The sequence below is a fragment of the Hypanus sabinus genome, chromosome 4 (assembly GCF_030144855.1).
Source record: "Hypanus sabinus isolate sHypSab1 chromosome 4, sHypSab1.hap1, whole genome shotgun sequence".
Taxonomy (NCBI): domain Eukaryota; kingdom Metazoa; phylum Chordata; class Chondrichthyes; order Myliobatiformes; family Dasyatidae; genus Hypanus; species Hypanus sabinus.
The window spans coordinates 15,664,572-15,686,674 of NC_082709.1; the positions used below are offsets into that span (position 1 = coordinate 15,664,572).

Consider the following 22,103-nt stretch of genomic DNA (forward strand, 5'->3'; position numbering starts at 1 on the left):
CAAGAACCAGAAGAAGACCGACAAGGGTATTCTGTATATGGACCAGACTATTCCTGCACTTCGACAGTTATACATTTCTGAGAAATGTAAAAAGAAGACAGCAACAGAAGATGATTTCAATTACACTAGTATCATCCTTAGTGCATCTGTTCAGGATATTAATTCACAATTGTGCACTTGAATCTGATTACTCACAGCTATGTTGTACTTCAAGTGCCATATAGGATAGAAATAGATCCTTGGGCCAACTCTTTCTCTGACCTTCTTTACGAATCCCAATTATCAGCACTTGGATCTATAGCCCTCCATACCTTGGTCATTCATTTGCTCATGACAACATTTCTTAAATTAGAGTCTCTTGTTAGCCACAGTTTATCAAATTCCAATCAACTTCTGGGTGAAAAATATTCTTCCGTGTATCTCCTCTAAGCCCTTGTCCTCTGGCTATAAACATCCCTGGCTATGGGAGAAGTTTACTACTGTTTACCCTATCTATAGGGTAGCAGGTGGAGTTATATCTCTACCAAAGGAGATGTAAGGTGATCCTTCCCTTCGTTAACCTGCAGGTCACCCTTGGGCAAGGTGTGGCACTTGCTTAGCCCCCGATTAAGGTCACATGAAGCCATGGGAACAGGTAGCAGATGATCGTTTGAGCAGCTGGTGCATATCAGAAGTCCTGGTTATGCGATCACTGCCACCAGACAATCTCTGAAGAGTATTGATAATTGTTGGGGTCACCCATCTTGTAAAGACACTGCCCTGAAGGCAATGGCAAAGCAATTCTTTAGAAACATTTGCTAAGAACAATCATTGTCAAAGAAAGACCATATTCACTGACATCATATGACATGGCACATAATGAACGAAAATCTGTGCCCCTCACAATTTTGTACACATCCTTTCGGCCTTCTCCACTTCAAAGCAAAAAGATCCAACCTATTCTCATAAAACATACACTTTATTCCAGGCAACATCAGTGGTGAGAAGAAAGACATTGACTTGGGCTGTGCTCTGGTGCATGATAACACAGAGCTAAGACCTGTCATCACTAATGCCACCAGACACTGACATTGAGATCTCTTCACTCTGGAGTTAGCTGCCATGGCAAAGTGCATAGGCTGCCCGTGAGAGCGGATCATGAACGAATGACACAGAAGCTCTGCCCTGAGATGTGAGGCCCAAGCATGGCTGACACCGTGATGACAATGGCCATCATTGTGGACTGGCAGCAGGCTACTCCCATCTGTTGACAAAACCACAGATCCTATTGTAACTCTCAGTCTCCGAGGCCAGCATGAGAGCATCCTTCAGGAGGGCGAATCCACGGAAAACATCGAGCCCAGATGGGGTACCTGGCTGAGCACCAAAGACCTGCGCTGATCAACTGGCTGGAGTGTTCACTGAGATTCTTAATCCTCTCACTTCGGCAGTCTGCGGTACCCGCCTTCAGTTATACCAGTGCCCAATAACATGGTGATCTGCCTCAATGACCATCATGCAGTAGCATTTATATCCACAGTGAAGTGCTTTGACAAGTTGGTTCTGAAACATATCAACTCTGCCTGAGAAGCAACTTGGATCCGGTCCATTTTAACCACCACTGCAAAAGATTCACAGCAGATGCCATTTCATTGACTCTTCAATCAACCCCAGAACATCTGGACAGCAAAGATGCATACATCAGGAGCTCTTCACTGACTACAGCTCAGCAATCAATACCATCATCTCCTCAAGACTAATCAATAATCTTCAAGACCTAGGGCTCAATACCTCCTTAGCAACTGGATGCTTGATTTACTTTGGATGCTTGCAAGCCCCGGTCAGTTCGGATCAACACAACACCTGTTCTACAATCTCTATCAGCACATGTGCATCACAACGCTCTGTGTATAACCCCCCCACTTGCTTTATACGTATGACTGTGAGGCTAAACGCAGCTCCAATGCCATATTTAAGTTTGCCTGGCAACAACATCATCATTGGCTGAATCAAAGGTGGTGACGAATCAGCATAAAGGAGGGAAATTGAAAATCTGGCTGAGTGCTGCCTCTCACTCAATGTCAGCAAGTCCAAGGAACTGATTATTGATGACAGGAGGAGGAAACTGGCGATCTCGGAGCCAGTCCTCTTCATAAGGAAATCGTTATCACTTCAGAAGATCTATCCTGGGCCTAGCATGCAAGTGGCAGTACAAAGAAAGCAGTCAAGGCTTAATGACTGAAGCCCTGGGTGTATGAGTCTTCGAGCACACAGGGGAAGTCGGAGGCCCAATGGAGACTGGAAGCCCAGAAGACTGTGTCCCCGCTCTGGTTCTCTGCCTTCTCAAATTGCCAATGAGTTATCACCTGGCTCGACTGCTGCACTCCTCTCTCTCTTCCTCGAACCTTACCCCCTCTAAGCGCACTGCCCTCCTCTCTCTCCACACCAATCCCAACCTTAGCATCAAACCCACAAACAAAAGGGGCGCTGTTGTAGTGTAGTGGACTGATCTCTGCATTGCTGAGGCCAGCAACTCAGACACCCCTTCACACCTACCCTTTGAAGGGGACCCCACTCCGGACCGTCAGTAAACTGCGTCTGATATCATCACTGACTTCATCACCTCTGGAGAACTCCCATCAACTGTGTGATGGAGATCACTCAGTAAATGCAATCCTTACACAGGCACATTCACACATATACAAACATCGCCCTGTCATTCTGCTGTCGGTGCACACTTCAATGTCTTCCCCGGTATATTCTCATAATAGTCATAAATCGAGCTGATGCACTCAGGTTGGCTTTATGCTGTCTTTACCACCAAAAGGGCAGAATATTCCATTTCTTTAGTAATGGGGATGTGCAAATGTGCATGTTGTTTCTATACTGTATTCAATGTAGCTACTTCTGCTTATTTTGTAACGTGATTATAACTACATTGTGGGATGCATCGTATTCTAACTCATGTGTAGTTTTTAGTTAACCTTGGGGTAACTAAGGATGGCATGTCCTTGAGCCATAAAGAAAAAGTGCTCTTCATCCTCAGTGGGGAGAGATCAAGAATCCAGAATTCACACCGAACCATAATAAGTTCGGAGCCATTATTGTGTTTTCTGGTAAATATCTTTCTGTAAATATTGGCAGTTTTCCTTTCAATATTTTCACTAATTTTTGCAAGTTTCATTTTGGACTCACCTAATATGCACCCTCACATTAAATTGAAAGTGACTCCAGCCATTTTTCCTTTGGTCATAACTCATATATCTGACACATTGCCGCCAAATTCATAGTTCCCTTACCCTGCACTACTTGCTTCTATCTCCATCCACAAACCTGACTATCCAGGTAGGCCTATTGTCTCTGCCTGCTTCTGACACATTGAACTAATACCTCAACTTCATTCCTTCCCCCTTGGTTCAGTACCTTTCCACCTACATATACACTTCACATGCTTTTGATCTCCTCTTTAACTTTCAATTCCCTGGTCCTGACGGCCTTATTTATACCATAGATGTCCATGGGTACACTTCTATCTCTCATCAAGAAGACCTTAAAAATCTCCACTTCTTTCTCAATAAAAGAACAAACCAGTTCCTCTTCACCACCATCCTCCTCCATCTGGTAGGACTGGTCCTCACCTATAACAATTTTTCCCTTTGGTTCCTCCCCCTTTCTCCAGGCTTGAGAAATAGCCATGAGCACCCACATGGGTCCTGGCTACGCCTGCCTTTTCATTGGCTACATAGAACAGTGCACATTCCAAGCCTTCCCTGGTAAAGCTTCCACTACATCGACGACTGCATTGGTGCTGCTTCATGCACCCATGCTGAGCTCATCAGTTTCATCAACTTTGCCTCCAACTTTCACCCTGCTCTTAAATTCACTTGGTCCATTTCTGACAGCTCTCTCCTCTTTCCCGATCTCTTTGTCTCCATCTCTGGAGACAAACTGTTGAGTGACATCTTTTATAAACCTACTGATTCCCACAGATATCTTGACTATACCACTTCACACACTGACTGCTGTAAAAAAATGCTATTCCCTTTTCTCAGTTCCTTCATCTCTGTCATGTCTACTCCCAGGATGAGACTTTTCAGGACATCAGAGATGTCCTCTTTCAAAGAATAGGCTATCCCTTCCTCCACCATTGACACTGTGTTCACTCGCATCGCCTTCATTTCCCAAACATTGGCGCTCATTCCATCTTCCCACCAACTTAAGAGTGATAGCGTTTGTACCACCCTATGAGCCTCTGCATCCAACACATCATTGTCTATAATGTCCACCATCTCCCAAGGAGATCCTAGGAGACCCTATCACCGTGTGTATATGTACACAGACACACACACACAACTTGTCTGGTGCTTATAGGTGTCCGGTGCTCCCAGTACAGCCTCCTCTACTTTGGTAACACTGGTCGTAAACTGGGAGATGGTTTGTTGAACCGTCCACTCCCTCCACCAAAAGAGGGACATCCCAGTGACCAAACTTTTAACTTCCATCCCCATTCCGACATCTTGGTCTTCTGTTACAATGAGGTCATCCTCAGAGTGGAGGAGAAACACATTCAATTCCATCTTGCTAGCCTCCAACCTGATGGCAGAAATATCAATTTCTCCTTCCAGTTTAAAAAATGTTCTTTTCCCTTCCCCTCTTCTTCTATTCCCCATTATGGCCCATTACCTCTTCTTACCTGCCTATCACCCCCCCCCCCCTCCCTGGGTCCCTTCCTCCTCCCCTCCCTCCTATGGCCCACTTTCCTCTCCTATCAGATTTCTTTCTCTCCAAACCTTTCCTACCCACCTGGCTTCAACTATCACCTTCTCGCTATCCTCCTTTCTTTCTCCCCACCTTTTTATTCTGATGTCTTGCCCCTTCCTTTCCAGTCCTGAAATATTCACTGTTTATTCATGTTCATAGATGCTGCCTGACTTGCTGAGTACCTCCAGCATTTTGCGTGTGTTGCTTTGTTTTGCTGCAGTTTTCATTGTTTATGTTCTAGTGAACATGGTGGGCACACTATGTTAGCACCAGAAATGTGTGGTGACACTTTCAAAATGCCCCCAGTACATCTTTAGTTTGTGTTGGTTGTTAACATAAATGACACATTTCACTCCATGGTTCGAGATACATGTGATAAATAAATGAATCTTAATCCGAGCTGCGCCTTCAGCCAAGTGGATTTCAGGATATGTAAAACACAGGCATTACCTAAAAATCTGAATAGGCTGTCAACAGTACAGTAAGTGCCTCTTTGGACCTCATCACAGCCTTGTCCAAATATGGATAAAAAGAGTAAAATGATGTAACATTTTACATGATGTAACAGATGTCAGAAAGTTCAGTGGTTCCACTTAATATCAGAGAATGTATACAGTATACAACCTCAAACTCTTACTCTTTGCAGACATCCACCAAACAAAGCAAAAATCCCCAAAGAATGACAGAAATGTCAGAACCCCAAAGACCAAAGTGAACACAAATCTGACTCCTCCTATAATGTAAAGAACAACATACTTCTCACATGTGTTAAACTAAAAGGGAATCTTCTGCCTACTGTAATACAAAACATTTAAATGAGTGACCTGCTTCAAGTGAACAAATATGACCCCAAATCATCTCAATTAAAACTGCAAATCAGTGCTTTAACACCTGATTTCCAGTCTTTGAAATGTTAACCTTAGTAACCCCCAATCTCTATCATTCTGAAGGAGATTTAAAATTCACAAAGAGAAGAATGGGCAAAATCTGGTGAAACATTAAAAACTAAATATTATAAAAAGTATAAAAAAGCAAGAGTAAATGTGATACTGTTCTATCTTAGTAAATTCTAATGCAGTAAAAAAGGCAATATACAAAGTAAAAGCAATTCATCTAAGCGTTTATAAAGCTGGCAGATGGCATCACAGTTAAGCAATTTATGTTATGCGCAAAATTAGAAATACAATGATTAGTAGTAGGATTTCATTCCATCTGTTTTCCAATTATGGGAGTAAAAGTTAAAACCAGAAATCAGTGCCAAGAGAGTGAACAAAGCCTTATTCACAAAGTTTTTTTTTTGGGGGGGATGTTGCAGGATAGTGACAGCAAAAAGAGAACAAAGGAGAAAAAGGAAACATGCAGCCATCATTGATGAATTGAAGACAGCCCAAGGAAAATACAGTTGAGGAATACCACGCAAAAGGATTAGAAACTAAGAACAGTGGATTTGGTTAATACACATCAGGACAGGACATTTTGGCTCAATTAAGGGGCTGCCCCACTTAGCAGAAGTTTCATGGAAATAGTCATAATGAGGGCTCCGTTGATTGGTGCTGGCCATAGATATTGTGTCCTGTCTGCATACAGTTAAAACTCAAGCCAGGGCAGTAAAGTATGGCGAGCAAGCTGTAAGCACGAGAAAGTCCGCAGATGCTGTAAATCCAAACCAACGCACACAAAATGCTGGAGGAACTCAGATCAGGCGGCATCTATGGAAAGGGTTTCAGCCCATAATATCCACTGTTTTTATTCACTGCACAGGTATACACAAATGCTTTCAACAACAGCATCCTCCAAATCTTCATTTTCATTGTAACATACTGGGTGATTGTTGATAGCTTCAAATTCTTCATAGATCTTAACCTGTTGAAGTAGTGAAATCGTTTCATTTTTTCTCCTGGAGGTTTCTGGCTTTCTCAAGCCACAATGCTTGAAAACACACTCAGCAAATCAGTCCTGAATTGCCTTACAGCTTATTTCTCACCAACTATCAGTGACAAAAATCACTGCTTTTTGAACACAAATACACGCAACTGACGCTATTTAAAAACTGTTCGCTCTAAGCATGGTGTATGTAGTGTCTAACAGCCATGCCAGTGCATGCAACTGATGCTAGTTAGAAACTGTTCAGCAACAGTTTCCTACCTGAATTAAGTGGCATAGTGTCCCAAATAAACGAAGGGAATCCCAGTTATTTTCTTGATTTAGCTTTTGTTTTTTAAGAGTCGTCCCAAATAAGCAGTTGCCTTGATTAACCGATGGCCCAATTAATTGGAATCCACTGTATTTCAAAACAAACTCATTCGTACATTGCAAAGAATAACCCCAGAGCGGCTAGGTATAAAAAAAAACACACAGGCTGGCCTGATGAATTTAAGTAATAGTGGTAATTGGATTATTTGACAGCTACCACTTACCTCTGGGGGTGGTAGAGGCAACCTGTGATTGTAATTTTGCAATGACAGTTTGTTTCTTTTCCAGAGTTTGTTCTAAGGCAGAAATCTGAAAACAAAATACAATTTGTACAAATAATTCTTTTAACTTCGTCTAAAATAGCTGATTCTATAACATAATGTAAATACAGATGTTTTACAAAAGTACACATCTATGGTGCCCAAGACTTTCGCAGTTTGTCAGCGTGGAGCGAAAAATCTGGCAGAAGCAAAGGATGTTGGGAATGGCGAGAGTAGAGTGTCGTGGGAGGGATATGGGATAGGTGGCAGGGGCACAGAGTGGCACGAGTACAGGCAAACCCGGCCCTGTGACACCAGGTAAGGTCCTTTAATTCCAAGAAATTGGTTCATTAATCATTACAGAATGTCTCTCTGGTGCTTTCTGCACCCTCCCCTCTCCCTTACTCTTTTTCCAATCTTGATTCCCCTCTCCTTGCCCCCTTCCCACTCTCAGCCCACATTAGAGACCTATATCAGAATCAGGTTTATTATCACTCACATATGTTAAGATTTTTTTGCAGCAGCAGTAGAGTGCAATAAATAAAATCACTACAGTACTGTGCAAATGTCTTAAGCACCCCAGCCATATGTATGGGCCTAAGATTTTTGCACAGGACTGCAAAGCCAAAATCCAAACATTTGTATCATGTTGTGATATCCAATAGTTATTAAGAGATACAGAAGGAATTTAGTAAACACGTCTGTTAAATTTGTTAAGCCATAAGAAAATGTAAATCACTGTAATTAATTCAGATCCTCATCTAGATACTTGAGACAATTCATTAATTTTCATTGAAATTCACACCTGCTATATTCTATTTAGTACTCAATAATCTATGAACAGATTACGTACCCGTTGCTCTAATGTTTTCTTGATGTTGTCTCTCTCCACACATACCTGACGATATGCATCAAAAGCCTTGTTGAGTTGCTCCCCAATATTCTTATCCATATTTACCGAAGTGATATTACATAGTTAAAAATATCTGCAACACAAAAAAATGCTTGTTATAAACACTTGCATATCAACTTCAGAATATTTTATAAAATATATAAAATAAAATGTCCTAGGGGGAGTGTTTGCTACTGCTGTTCAGGAGGCTTTAAACTAATGTGGCAGGGGGATGGGAACAAGGGCAGAGAGACAGAGGGGTGTAAAATGAGGGTAGAAGCAAAAAGTAGTAAGGTGGAAAGTAAAAGTGGCAGGCAGGCAAATCCAGGGCAAAAAGCAAAAAGAGCCACTTTTCAACATAATTGTATAAGGGCTAAGAGTGTTGTAAAAACAAGCCTGAAAGCTTTGTGTGTCAATGGGAGGAGCATTCGCAACAAGGTGGATGAATTGAATGTGCAGATAGTTATTAGTGAATATGATATAGTTGGGATCACAGAGACATGGCTCCAGGGTGACCAAGGATGGGAGCTCAACATTCAGGAATATTCAATATTCAGGAGGGATAGACAGGAAAGAAAAGGAGGTGGGGTAGCATTGCTGGTTAGAGAGGAGATTAACGCAATAGAAAGGAAGGATATTATCCTAGAGGATATGGAGTTGACATGGGTGGAGCTGCATAACACTAAGGGGCAGAAAACGCTGGTGGGAGTTGTGTACAGGCCACCTAACAGTAGTAGTGAGGTTGGGGATGGCATTAAACAGGAAATTAGAAATGCGTGCAATAAAGGAACAGTAGTTATAATAGGTGACTTCATTCTACATATAGATTGGGTGAACCAAATTGGTAAGGGTGCTGAGGAAGAGGATTTCTTGGAATGTATGCGGGATGGTTTTCTGAACCAACATGTCGAGGAACCAACCAGAGAGCAGGCCATTCTAGATGGGGTATTGAGCAATGAGGAAGGGTTAGTTAGCAATCTTGTCGTGTGAGGCTCCTTGGGTAAGAGTGACCATGGTACGGTGGAATTCTTCATTAAGATGGAGAGTGACATAGTTAATTCAGAAACAAAGGTTCTGAACTTAAAGAAGGGTAACTTTGAAGGTATGAGACGTGAATTAGCTAAGATAGACTGGCAAATGATACTTAAAGGGTTGACGGTGGACATGCAATGGCAAGCATTTAAAGATCGCATGGATGAACAACAATTGTTCATTCCAGTTTGGCAAAAGAATAAACCAGGGAAGGTAATGCACCCGTGGCTGACAAGGGAAATTAGGGATAGTATCAAGTCCAAAGAAGAAACATATAAATTAGCCAAAAAAAAGCAGCACACCTGAGGACTGGGAGAAATTCAGAGACCAGCAGAGGAGGACAAAGGGCTTAATTAGGAAAGGGAAAAAAGATTATGAGAGAAAGCTGGCAGGGAACATAAAAACTGACTGTAAAAGCTTTCATAGATATGTGAAAAGAAAAAGTTTGGTCAAGACAAATGTAGGTCCCTTACAGTCAGAAACAGGTGAATTGATCATAGGGAACAAGGACATGGCAGACCAGTTGAATAACTACTTTGGTTCTGTCTTCACTAAGGAGGACATAAATAATCTTCCGGAAATAGTAGGGGACCGAGGTCTAGTGAGATGGAGGAACTGAGGGAAATACATGTTAGTAGGGAAGTGGTGTTAGGTAAATTGAAGGGATTAAAGACAGATAAATCCCCACATGGTCTGCATGGTCTGCATCCCAGAGTGCTTAAGGAAGTAGCCCAAGAAATAGTAGATGCATTAGTGATAATTTTTCAAAACTCCTTAGATTCTGGATTAGTTCCTGAGGATTGGAGGATGGCTAATGTAACCCCATTTTTTAAAAAAGGAGGGAGAGAAAAAAACCGGGGAATTATAGACTCGTGAGTCTGACATCAGTGGTGGGGAAAATGCTAGAGTCGGTTATCAAAGATGTGATAACAGCTCATTTGGAAAGAGATGAAATCATTGGACAAAGTCAGCATGGATTTGTGAAAGGAAAATCATGTCTGATGAATCTTATAGAATTTTTTGAAGATGTAACTAGTAGAGTGGATGGGGAGAGCCAGTGGATGTGGTATATTTAGATTTTCAAAAGGCTTTTGACAAGGTCCCACACAGGAGATTAGTGTGCAAACTTAAAGCACACTGTATTGGGGGTATGGTATTGATGTGGATAGAGAATTGGTTGGCAGGCAGGGAGCAAAGAGTGGGAGTAAATGGGACCTTTCCAGAATGGCAGGCAGTGACTAGTGGGGTACCGCAAGGCTCAGTGCTGGGACCCCAGTTGTTTACAATATATATTAATGATTTAGACGAGAGAATTAAATGCAGCATCTTCAAGTCTGCAGATGACACGAAGCTGGGCGGCGGTGTTAGCTGTGAGGTGGATGCTAAGAGGATGCAGGGTGACTTGGATAGATTAGGTGAGTGGGCAAATTCATGGCAGATGCAATTTAATGTGGATAAATGTGAGGTTATCCACTTTGATCGCAAGAACAGGAAAACAGATTATTATCTGAATGGTGGCCGATTAGGAAAAGGGGAGGTGCAACGAGACCTGGGTGTCATTGTACACCAGTCATTGAAGGTGGGCATGCAGGTACAGCAGGCGGCGAAAAAGGCAAATGGTATGTTGGCATTCATAGCAAAAGGATTTGAGTACAGGAGCAGGGAGGTTCTACTGCAGTTGTACAAGGCCTTGGTGAGACCGCACCTAGAGTACTGTGTGCAGTTTTGGTCCCCTAATCTGTGGAAAGACATTCTTGCCATAGAGGGAGTACAAAGAAGGTTCACCAGATTGATTCCTGGGATGGCAAGACTTTCATATGAAGAAAGACTGGATCGAATAAGCTTATACTCACTGGAATTTAGAAGATTGAGGGGGGATCTTATTGAAACGTATAAAATTCTAAAGGGATTGGACAGGCTAGATGCAGGAAGATTGTTTCCGATGTTTGTGATTGCAATCAAATCAGTATCTAAATTCAGTGGCCACTTTATTATGCACACCTGCTCATTAATGCAAATATTGAATCAGCCAATCTTGCGGCAGCAAATCAACACATAAAAGCTCATGGACCTCTACACAGCAAGTCATGTATGGGACGATAAGTGAACAGTATAACATATACAAAGATTCCTGATTTAAGAAATCTTGCGCTTTGTACAGTATTGCAATAGACTTTGACAGTTTTGCTTTGACATAATTTATTTGTGATTTACCACTCTTAAAAAGTGATTGATACCTTATCAATTTCAACATCATTTATTCTGTTTACTATACAAGTTTGGTACACGGTTTCCAAATATTATGAATTTAGTTTTACTTAGATTCAGTGATAATTTGTTAGTATCAAACCATTTCTTTATAATTTTTAGTTCTTTCTCTACTGTATCCAAAAGTTGTTTCAGATGTTTCCCCAGTTGTATCATCAAATAATATACATTTTAATGTCTCAGAGACGATACAAATATCATTTATATACAAAAAAAATAGCAATGGACCAAGCACTGAACCTGGAGGAAGCCCACAAGTTACCCTCTGAAGTTTTGAATTCGTTGCTTATATGTACACACAGTCTTCCAAATAACTACTTAACCTGTCATATGCCATCCCTCTAATATCATGTTTTTCTAATTTTGTTAATAATAATTTATCGTCAATGGTATCAAATGCTTTTTTTAAGATCAAGGAATATTCCCACAGTGTCTTCATTTCTTTCTATACCGTTTGATATTTCTTCTACAAAATCTATTAGTGCTACTGTGCTACTGTTTTTTTTTTCTGAAACCATATTGCTGTTCACAGAGTATATTATGTTTTGTTATAAAATTATTTAACCTTCTTACAAATATTTTTTTCCAATATTTTGGAAAACTGTGAGAGCAAAGAAACTGGTCTATAATTTGAAAATACATGTTTATCACCGGCTTTTATATTGGAATGACCTTGGCTATTTTCATTTTATTGGGAAATTTTCCAGCAATCAAAGACTGATTACAAATATGAGTCAGTGGTTTCACAACAGAGTCAATGATATTTTTAATTAACTACATATCATATCCATTCCAATCTGTTGATTTCTTGCTCTTTGATTTATATACTATATCAATTTTTTTCTTTTTCCTCATATACGAATCAGTATACAGGAGGGAGACTGAGAATCTGGGTGAGTGGTGCCACAACAACCTCCAACTCAATGTCAGCAAAACCAAAGAGATGATTGTTGAATGCAGGAGGAGGAAACCAGAGGTCCACAAACCATTCCTCATCAGGGGATCAGAGGCTGTGAGTGTCAGCAACTTTAAATTCATCAGCGTTATCATTTCAGAGGATTTGTCCTGGGCCCAGCATGCAAGTGCCACTACAAAGACAGCATCACTTTCTTCGAGGTTTGTGCAGATTCAGCATGCCACCTAAAATGTGGACAAACTTCTACAAATTCTAGGTGCAGAGTATACTGACTGGTTGCATCACAGCGTGGTATGGGAACACCAACACCCTGGAATGGGGTACAAAAAGTAGTGAATACAGCCCTTCTCACCACTGAGCATATCTACAAGGAGCACTGTCGCAGGAAAGCAGCACCCACCATCAGGAACCCCAACAATCAAGACTATGTTTTCTTCTCACTGCTGCCATCAGGAAGGAGATACACAATCTTCAAATCCCACATCACCAGTTCAGGAACAACCATCAGGCACCTGAACCAGAGGGGATAACTTCACTCACCCCAACAATGAACTGATTCCACAACTTATGAACTCACCTTGAAGGACTCTACAACTCGTTCTCAAAATTTATTATTTTTATTTCCTTTTTGTATTTGCTCAGTTTGTTGTCTTTTGCACATTGGCTGTTTGTACATCTTTGCCGTGTGCAGATTTTCAATGACTATTGTGTTTCTTTCTATTTACTGCAAATACCCACAAGAAAATGAATCTCAAGAGTGGTATATCGTGATGTGCGTACTTTGATAATAAATATCCTTTGAACTTCAGTCTGTTAAAAGTCTGTGGTATGTTTGAAGTCCAATATTATAAATTTGCTTGGGCAGCACATTTGCCTAAACCTGACTGTGACAGGACAGGTTGTTAATGCTAATTCTCCCGCTAACCTTACCTCTTTGCCCAGTTAGTCACTCCTCCTTGTTCTGTCCCTGATCTAGTTTCCCCAGTAGTTTACAAATTTTGCCCTCCCATTCTGCAGTTCCATTTACACACCCCAACAGAAAAAGCAATCACTAGCTTGGCTAATCACAACAATCCCTTCAGTTAACGTGCTCTGCTGGTTTATAGCTGATAAAATAAGGATTCAAGACACAGGCATTCCAAGCAGTTTCATTTATTTTCATTCACACTGGTACGTCGGTTTGTAGACAGCAGAATGGCCCCAAAAGACCAGAGGGTCAGTTTGGGACATCCTAAAATGATGCCTGGGTTAGTGGGAGCAGATGCATGACACCCTATGCAGGCAGATTTAAACTTGCAGTCTGGCTTTGCTGAGAGGTGATGGATTGGACTTGATGGTTGGTGAATAGTTATATTGGAAAGTTAATGACAAAATGTGTTGTGGAGAAAGCTTCTGTATATTTGTAATTACTATGCACTTACATGTTTGTGTTCATTTTTCTATTTGTAAACACCTCTTTTCTTCACAAATTTCGGGCAGCTTTTGCGTTTTTTTTTCCACCTGGCACTAAATAAAATCCCTTGCACTAATGCACTGTTGCAGCTTACCATCTGTCCCCCCCCCCCCCCCAAAACTGGTGACCCTCGTTGGGCACACTTACCCACACCTGACAGCGAGGTTTGACACTGATCCTTTCATGAGACACTGAGACCTACGTCATACGACACTGCACAAAACGATGATGACGAATGCTGTTCCTGGAAAACTATTCACTTTTGAGTTTTTGTCTCATGATGGAACAATAGGGTGAAACATTCCTCCAATTAATCCCCATAATTATGGTTTCACTTGCCACAAAAGTAATGTGACTACATTGACAAAATAATATAAATAGAAGCAGAGACAAACGGTACATCACCACAAAGATTGCTGCGATAAGGTGAAGGTGATGCTTTAAAAGCCCTTTTTTCTATTCTGTTGTGACATAAACACAAGTTGATTAGGAAAAGTCTTCATTCTTGTGCTAGGCCAATAATACATTTATGGAAAGCTCAACTTTGACTGGGTCAAAGTACCCTGAGCAAATGGGAGAAAACATTTTCCTACACAAGTACAACATAACGATGCAACATCAGTGCATTGTCATTACTGGAATTTTAAACTGTATTTCACAACTCACATAACATTAAATTAGTAACTACAAGTGAAAGAAAATCACTGGACACCAAGCTCCTCATTTCTCCTTCCTGTTTATGCGCTCAAAGGCAGAGATGCTGCTCTTTAATTAAAATCTGACCTAATTTTCAAAACATAATCATAAATACAAGTTATTGTTTCAAATGAAATGCAAAAAAAATATTGAAATTGTTACATATGAAGACTAACAAACACCTTTAAAATGGGTGCCCATCAATGGACATTGCTTACTTTCCTTCACGAAAATTAGATTCACTTAGGAATACTATGGGTGTCTCCCCCCGCCCGCCCTTTTACAAAGGTAGAGTGTTCCTATGAAACCTTTCTTAAGCTGAAATGACGTAAAGTGAAGAACCATTAATTTATATGGGAAAAATTTTCGTAAAAGCAAAAATCCTCTTCGTAATGTGAAAACAGGTTACTAAGGTAGGTCTTTTGTAAAAGTGAAGCGGCGTAAAGTGAACATTCATAAAGCGGGGGACACCAGTATTTCCTTTCTCAATAACTAACTTTTTAAAATGTAATCACTGGACTGACAGGCTTGTTCACTCCCGTCATTGAGTAACACACATCCTTCCCTTGGTCCAGCATTGACCAACATAACTGCTGTCAAAATGGACTTAATTTTATCTGGAATAGTCCTCACACAGATTGAAAATCTGTCACCTAAATTAGAATCAGATTTAATATCACTGGTTTATGCTGTGAACTTTCCTCTTTTTATGGCAGCTGTAGAATGCAATACATAATAATAAAAACGGAATTATAGTATGTCTGTGTATATATTCGCACACACACTTTTTTTGCACTACTTAATTTAAATATTTAAATTAAATTAGTGAGGTAGCGTTCATGGGTCGACTGCCACCAACCTCAAAGTTCCCTGAGTTGTACCTCCCATTTTTACTTCCTTCCCAAGATCCACAAACCTGCCTGTCCAGGTGGACCCATTTAAGGCAGAGATAGATAAGTTCTTGATTAGCCAGGGCATCAAAGAGTATGTGAAGGCAGGGGAGTGGGGATGACTGGAAGAATTGGATCAGCCTATGATTGAGTGGGGAAGCAGACTCGATGGGCCGAATTGCCTACTTCTGCTCCTATATCTTATGGTCTTATTGCTTCTGCTTGTTTCTGCCCCACCAAACTTATGTCTGCATACCTTTTATCCTCCCTGGTTCAGGCTCTTACTACCTACATCCATGACACTTCACACGCTCTTGACCTTTTCATTGAGTTCAAGTTCCCCAGCCCTAATCGTCTCATTTTCACCATGGATGCCCAGTCCCTATACACCTCCATCCCCATCAGAAAGGCCTCAAAGCCTTCTGCTACTTTCTGGACACCAGACCCAACCAGTTCCCCTCCAGTATCACTCTTCTCCATCTGACGGAACTGATCTTCACTCTCAGTAATTTCTCCTTTGGCCCCTCCCACTTCCTTAAAATTAAAGGGGTAACAATTAGCACTCACGAGCCCGTTATGCCTGCTTTTTTGTCGGCTTTGTGAAACAGTCCACGTTCCAAGCCTACACCTGGTATCACTCCCCAACTTTTCCTACGCTACATCGACGACAGTATTGGTGCTGCTTCCTGCAACCCTTGTTGACGTTATCAATTTTGCTTCCAACTTCCAACCCTGCCTTCAAATTTACCTGGTCCAGTTTCCCTTTCTCGATCTCTCTGGAGACAGTTTGTCCACCGATACCTTTTATAAACCCACGGATTCTCACAGCTACCTGGACTATTCCTCTTCCCACCCTGTTACTTGTAAAAAATGCCAACCTTCTCTCAATTCCTCTGTCTCCACTGCATCTGCTCTCAGGATGGGGCTTTTCATTCCAGAACTAATGAGATGTTGTCCTCCTTCAAAGGAAGAGACTTTTCTTCCTCCATCATCAATGCTGCCCTCTCCCACATTTCGCACACATCTACCCTTACCCCATCCACCTACCACCCCACCAGCCTCCGTATCCAGCATTTCGTCCTCTGTAACATCCACCGTGTCCTATGGGGTTCCAGCACCAGGCACATCTTACCCTCCCCCACTTTCTGCTTTCTACAGGGATTGCTCCCTACGTGACTATCAGCCAGAAAAAGCAGGAACTCCCAGTGGCCACCCATTTCAATTCTACTTCAGACATGTCAGTCCGTGACCTCCCCTACTGTAGCGATAAGGCCACAATTGGGTTGGAGGAACACCTTGCATTCCGTCTGGGTTGCCTCCAACCTGATGGCATAAACATCGATTTCTTGAATTTCCAGTAATTGTCCCCGCGCCCCCCCTTCTCTATTCCCCATTCCCATTTCCTTACCGTCCAGCACCTCCCTCAGTGCTCCTCCACCTTCCCTTTCTTCCATGGCCTTCCGTCCTCTCCTATCAAATTCCCTCTTCTCCAACCCTTTATCTCTTTCACCAATCAGATTCCCCGCTCTTCACACCTCCCTTTCTCTCGATTTCACCTATCACCTACTACCTTGTACTTCTTCCTCCACTCCTGATGAAGAGTCTGCGCCTGAAATGTCCACTGCTTACTCTCTTCCACAGATGCTGTTCGTTTCCTCCTGAGGTTACTCCAGTATTTTGTGTGCATTACTTTGAATTCCAATGTCTGCAGATTTTCTCTTGTTCATGGGTTTAATGTCCATTCAGAAATCAGATGGCATAGGGGAAGAAGCTGTCCTTGAATCATTGAATAGTGGATTTGGCCCAATACATCACGTGCAAAACCCTCCTAACTATTAAGCACATCTTACATGAAACATTGCCATAGAAAAGCAGCACCCATCATCAAAGATCCTCACCATCCAGGCCATGCTTTTTTCTTGCTGCTGCCATCAGGTAGAAGGTACAAGAGCTTCAGAATTACTACCCCTCAACCATCCAGGCTCTTGAATAAAAGGGGACACTAGTCATATTTAAGGACGCTTTTATGTTGTTATTTCATATTATTTATTGCTATTTACTTACAGCTGCATTTGCACAGTTAGTTTACAGTTATTGTTCTATAGATTTGCTAAGTACGCCCACAGAAACTGTATATGTGGTGACACGTATGTACTCTGATAATAAATTTTACTTTGAACTTTAAGTGTGTGTCTTCAGGCTCCTGTACCTTCTCCCTAATGGTAGCAATGAGAAGAGGGCGTGCCTCGGAGGTCCTTAATGCTGCCTTTTTGAGGCGTCGCTCCTTGCAGATGTCCTGAATACTACGGAGGCTGATCCGCCGATGGAGCTGACTGAGTTCACAACTTCCTGCAGTTTCTTTCAGTCCTGTGCAGTAGCCCCCACCCCCACCTTACCAGAGGGTGATGCAGCCAGCTAGAATGCTCTTCACGGTACACATGTAAAAAGTTTGCAAGTGTCTTCGGTAACGTAAATCAAATCTCAAACTCCTAATGAAAGAGCCACCTTTGAGCCTTCTTTGTAACTGCATGGATATGCCCTGAAGCAAGATGTTTACTAATAAGCAGAAATCACTTTCCTACATCCAGCGTTAGTATACATAGATCTTAACTGAAATTCTACTTCTTTCTACTCAAAGTATAATCTTTAACAGTCACATATTGGGACAAACGGATGGACAGCTAATCATAAACACAGCTAACTCTGCGCCAGGGACATTGAGAAGAACTTAAGGAATGTGTTTTCAGCACTCTCAGCCATTTCATTTCTGGTTAATCGGAGGAAGAAAGATGTACAGAGAGCCAGAAGTGATTAAAACAACCAGAGTAAGATGGTGAAGTATTTGATGAGACAAAATTAAGAAAAAGACAGAGACCTGAAATGCATGTGTCAAGTCAAGTTTATTGTCACTTAACTATATACATTATATCCATGTATATTATTATATAATGTATATAGAAATGAGACAACATTTCCTTGAACAGGGAGTAAAGAACACATAACACATAACTTACAAAAGTGAGGATAAAATCTACAGAAGAATCACACATAAGTGAAGTGCATTAATATTAAATATTGTAAGGTACAGAGCAGATTAACACTTCAAATACAAAGAGTTCAGGCCTAATGGCCTGGGAGAAGAAACCATTTCTCATTCTAACTGTTCTTGTTTTATGCATTCTTGTGTAAACAAGAATAATACAAAATTCATTTCTTCCTCTCAACTCTTTTCTTGCTCCCTTGTCCAACCACTTCCCAGCTATATATAAACTTTTTCTGATAATAAACTCCTCCCCACCACACTGTTAACACCTTAATTTACCTTCCCAATGGCTGTTTCACTATACGTCTATCTAATCACCTTCTAGCAACACACGCACAACATGCTGTAAGAATTCTGTAGGTCAGGGAGCATCTATGGAAATGAACAAACAGTCGATGTTTAGGGGTGGAGACTCTTTATCAGATCCACTGTTTATTCCCCTCCACCGATGCTGTCTGATTTGCTGAGTTCCTCCAACATTTAATTTTGTATGATACAAGTTTGTTAGCAATATGATTGATTCTTCAGGGACTGAATAGACAGGGGAAGACATCAGAATAACAAAAGTTGGTGGGGGGGGGCGAGGGGAAGGAGGATAGTTAGAAGGTGATAGGTGAAGCCAGGTGGATGGAGGGGAAGAAATCTGATAGGAAGGGAGAGTGGACCATAGGAGAAAGGGAAGGAGGGGATATAAGTGGTAAGGAGCCAGAGTGAAGAACAGAAGAAGAGGGGAAGGGGGAGGGAATGTTTTATCCCCAATCTCCTGCTAGAACACAGAAGTTTCTTTGCTTCTTCCTTGAATGAATTCAGTCTGAATCCACTACCATCCTTCACTGCCTGGGTGAACTCTGAACAATCTTTCCTACCACTACCAAAGAGGTAGCTGTGGGAATCTGTAGGGAGTACAAGCTATGGCTACCTCTGAGACAGGCAAACTTTCTCTGTTTTATTGATCTTTGCAGTCACGTTTCCACCCCTCCCCACCTCATTTCTCTTTCTGATGCATTATTGACTGTATTAAAACTACTCCCCTACCTCCTTGTTGAGTTAGAAAGTATGATACCTTCACTGAGCCAGCTTCTGCCCTATTCATACCTTCAACTGGAATATCACTGACTCTTTCCTTTTTTGACACCTTGGTTTTTCAATTCAGGGTAAAATCTCAGGCTACGTCCACAGTAGACTAGATAATTTTGAAAACGCTGGTTTTGCGTAAAAATGATAGGTGTCCACACTAGGCGTTTTAAAAAATATCTCTGTCCACATTAAAACGGATATTTTGGCAAATCTCCTTCTACTGTGCATGCACAGGACACATCTACCAAAAACAAGCGACATATTTGGTGTCGAATCTCGCCATGAAAGATGGTGTGCGTTTGTTCAGTTACAGACTAGGAAAAAATTAAACGACGGACAGCTGTTGGCTCTCGCGCAGGACTTAAAAGTAAAAAACAAACAAATATTGGAGCGTATGGAGGCAACTAACAAGGAGTTCATGGACAGTATGACCCTGCTGGCGACGAACATTGAAAAACTAACAAACTCTGTTGCATTAACAAATCTCCTTGTTAAATGTATAAAACATGTCTGCATCAGTATTATCTTCTATTTCCATACAATGCTACATTAGGCTGTTACACATCTATTGTCAGAGGAGTACTTGCATCAATAGATAAACCACCCTCATACGAGCAAGGACAGAAAACAGGGCAAAATGAGTATAATTATTTATTCAGTTAAGTTATGGGTCAAAGCATTTGGTGAGTACATTTCTAACTTTTCTGGCTTCAGTCTCTTTGCCGTCTGTTCTGAAATTGTTAGGTTGCGGTCCAGAAAACAATGAAATGGCGCGCTGCCGTCACCATCTGTTCTGGCACGCCATGACAGCGTTTTCAGATTTCTCCGGTTACCCCGTCCACACTGCTCCGGCCAATCCAGCATTTTCAAAATTACGCCCTCTGGACAGCGTTTCTGAAAATCTCCGTTTTCGGGGGACGAAAATGCCGTTTTAGTGTGGATGCAGGGTAAAAACGAAGAGAAAAAGATTCGGTTATGGATTTATCCAGTCTAGTGTGGACGTAGCCTCAGTCCAGCATCTTTCGCAAACCTACAGATTCCCACCACTACTAGAGCTACACTTCTTAAGATGTCCATTCTACTCAAGACCACCATATCTGATTTGATGATACAACCTTCCAAAATAATACCTCCATTAGTTCTTCCTACCCCCTCTCTGATGATTGGTTCTCCTCTACCTCAATTAATAAGGCCCTCAGCCATGCCTATTCTATTTCTCACATTCCTGCTCTCTTCCCTTTTCTTCACTTTCAGAGCAAGGAAGATATTTTCCCATCTTTGTCTTTGCTCCATCCACAGCACATTCATGGCTTTGCTGTTTCAGACTTACAACAGCTCCAACACAATATATCTATTGCACCTACCCTAATTTAAGCATTCCAAGGGGGCTGTTTCCTCTGGAGTGCTTTGGTCTGCTCTTCCACTTCTGTCAATACTTCCTCCCATAGCACCTTCCTATGTGACTGCAAGAACAATAGCTGCCCTTCCCAAAAGCACTCTCCAGGTGAAACAGCAATTTACTTGCACGTTTTTTCTGTTTGGTGTACTGTATTTAATGCTCAGTGTGGATTCCTCTGCATTGTAGAAAACAAATGGGTAACAGCTTAATAGAATGACTTTATCCTCGTCATTCATGCTGTCTGAGTTGCCTGGAATTTTAGTTCCCAATCTATCTCGACTTGGACCTCTAGTTTCATTCTCCAAAACCTGATCAACAATGCCTAAATGAAGCTTGAACAACAGCACCTCACCTTCCAAAAGTCTTCTGGGATTAATTTTCAGCAATTGTCATCTTTCTATTTCTTAACTCCAGTACTCAACATATTTTTAATCCTTCTTCAACCCAAGTATTTTTACTTTTTTTGCATTCATTTTGTAATTTATAGTGATTTTATTCTCTTTACAGTCTACCACCTTTGCAAAAAAAATCACATTTCACATCATACAAGATGGTGATAATAGACACAATTCTTTCTCCAAATTGCATCAATTTCTCCAACTTCTGGTAATTCCCTTTTCTTTCCTTATCTATTCCCTCTTCCATTTTCCCTCTTAATCCTCCTCTTCTTCTCACTTGCCCATCACCTCCCTCTGGAGTTCCTCCTTCTCCCCTTTCTCCCATGGTCCACTCTCCTCCCTATCAAATTCCCCCCTTCTTCAGCTTATAACCCTTTCCACCTATCACATTCCAACTTCTCACTTCATCACCCCTCCCCCACCCACCATCCCCCTCATCGACAATCTACCAGCTTGTACTTCTTCCCTTCCCCTTACCTTCCTATTCTGGTTTCTAAACCCCACCCATTGCATCCAAGACCTAATGAAGTGTCTCAGCCTGAAACATCAACTCTTTATTCTCTCTATACATGCTGTCTGGCCCACTGAGTTCCTCCAGCATTTCACTGGATTTCCAGCATCAGCAGAATCTCTTATGTTTATGTTTCTTTCTATTTATACTTCCTCCAGATAAAACCATAAAATACAAGAGCAGAATTAGTTCATTTGGCCTATCAAGTCTGCTCTGGATTATGACTGATCCATTTCCCTCTGAGACCCTATATCCTGCCTTATCCCTGTATCCCTTCATGCCCTGGCTAATCACAGATCTATCAACCTCTGCCTTAAATATACCCAATGACATTG

At 41.5% G+C, this 22,103-nt stretch overlaps 1 protein-coding gene across 4 annotated transcripts in view; it reads right to left on the reverse strand.

The window, feature by feature from the left end:
• LOC132392509 (TRAF family member-associated NF-kappa-B activator-like) overlaps positions 1-22,103 on the reverse strand; it is a 99,627-nt gene that overhangs the window by 73,492 nt on the left and 4,032 nt on the right. For 2 of the 4 annotated variants that reach the window (XM_059966461.1, XM_059966459.1), the window contains exons 2-3: positions 8,092-8,179; positions 7,158-7,242 (exon numbers count right to left, since the gene is read on the reverse strand). In XM_059966461.1, coding sequence (XP_059822444.1) covers positions 7,158-7,242; positions 8,092-8,145 — 139 coding nt within the window. In that variant the 5' untranslated portion in view covers positions 8,146-8,179. Of the gene's footprint in view, positions 1-7,157; positions 7,243-8,046; positions 8,180-22,103 lie in introns of all 4 variants that reach the window. The other 2 variants (XM_059966458.1, XM_059966457.1) reach the window with 1 other exon arrangement.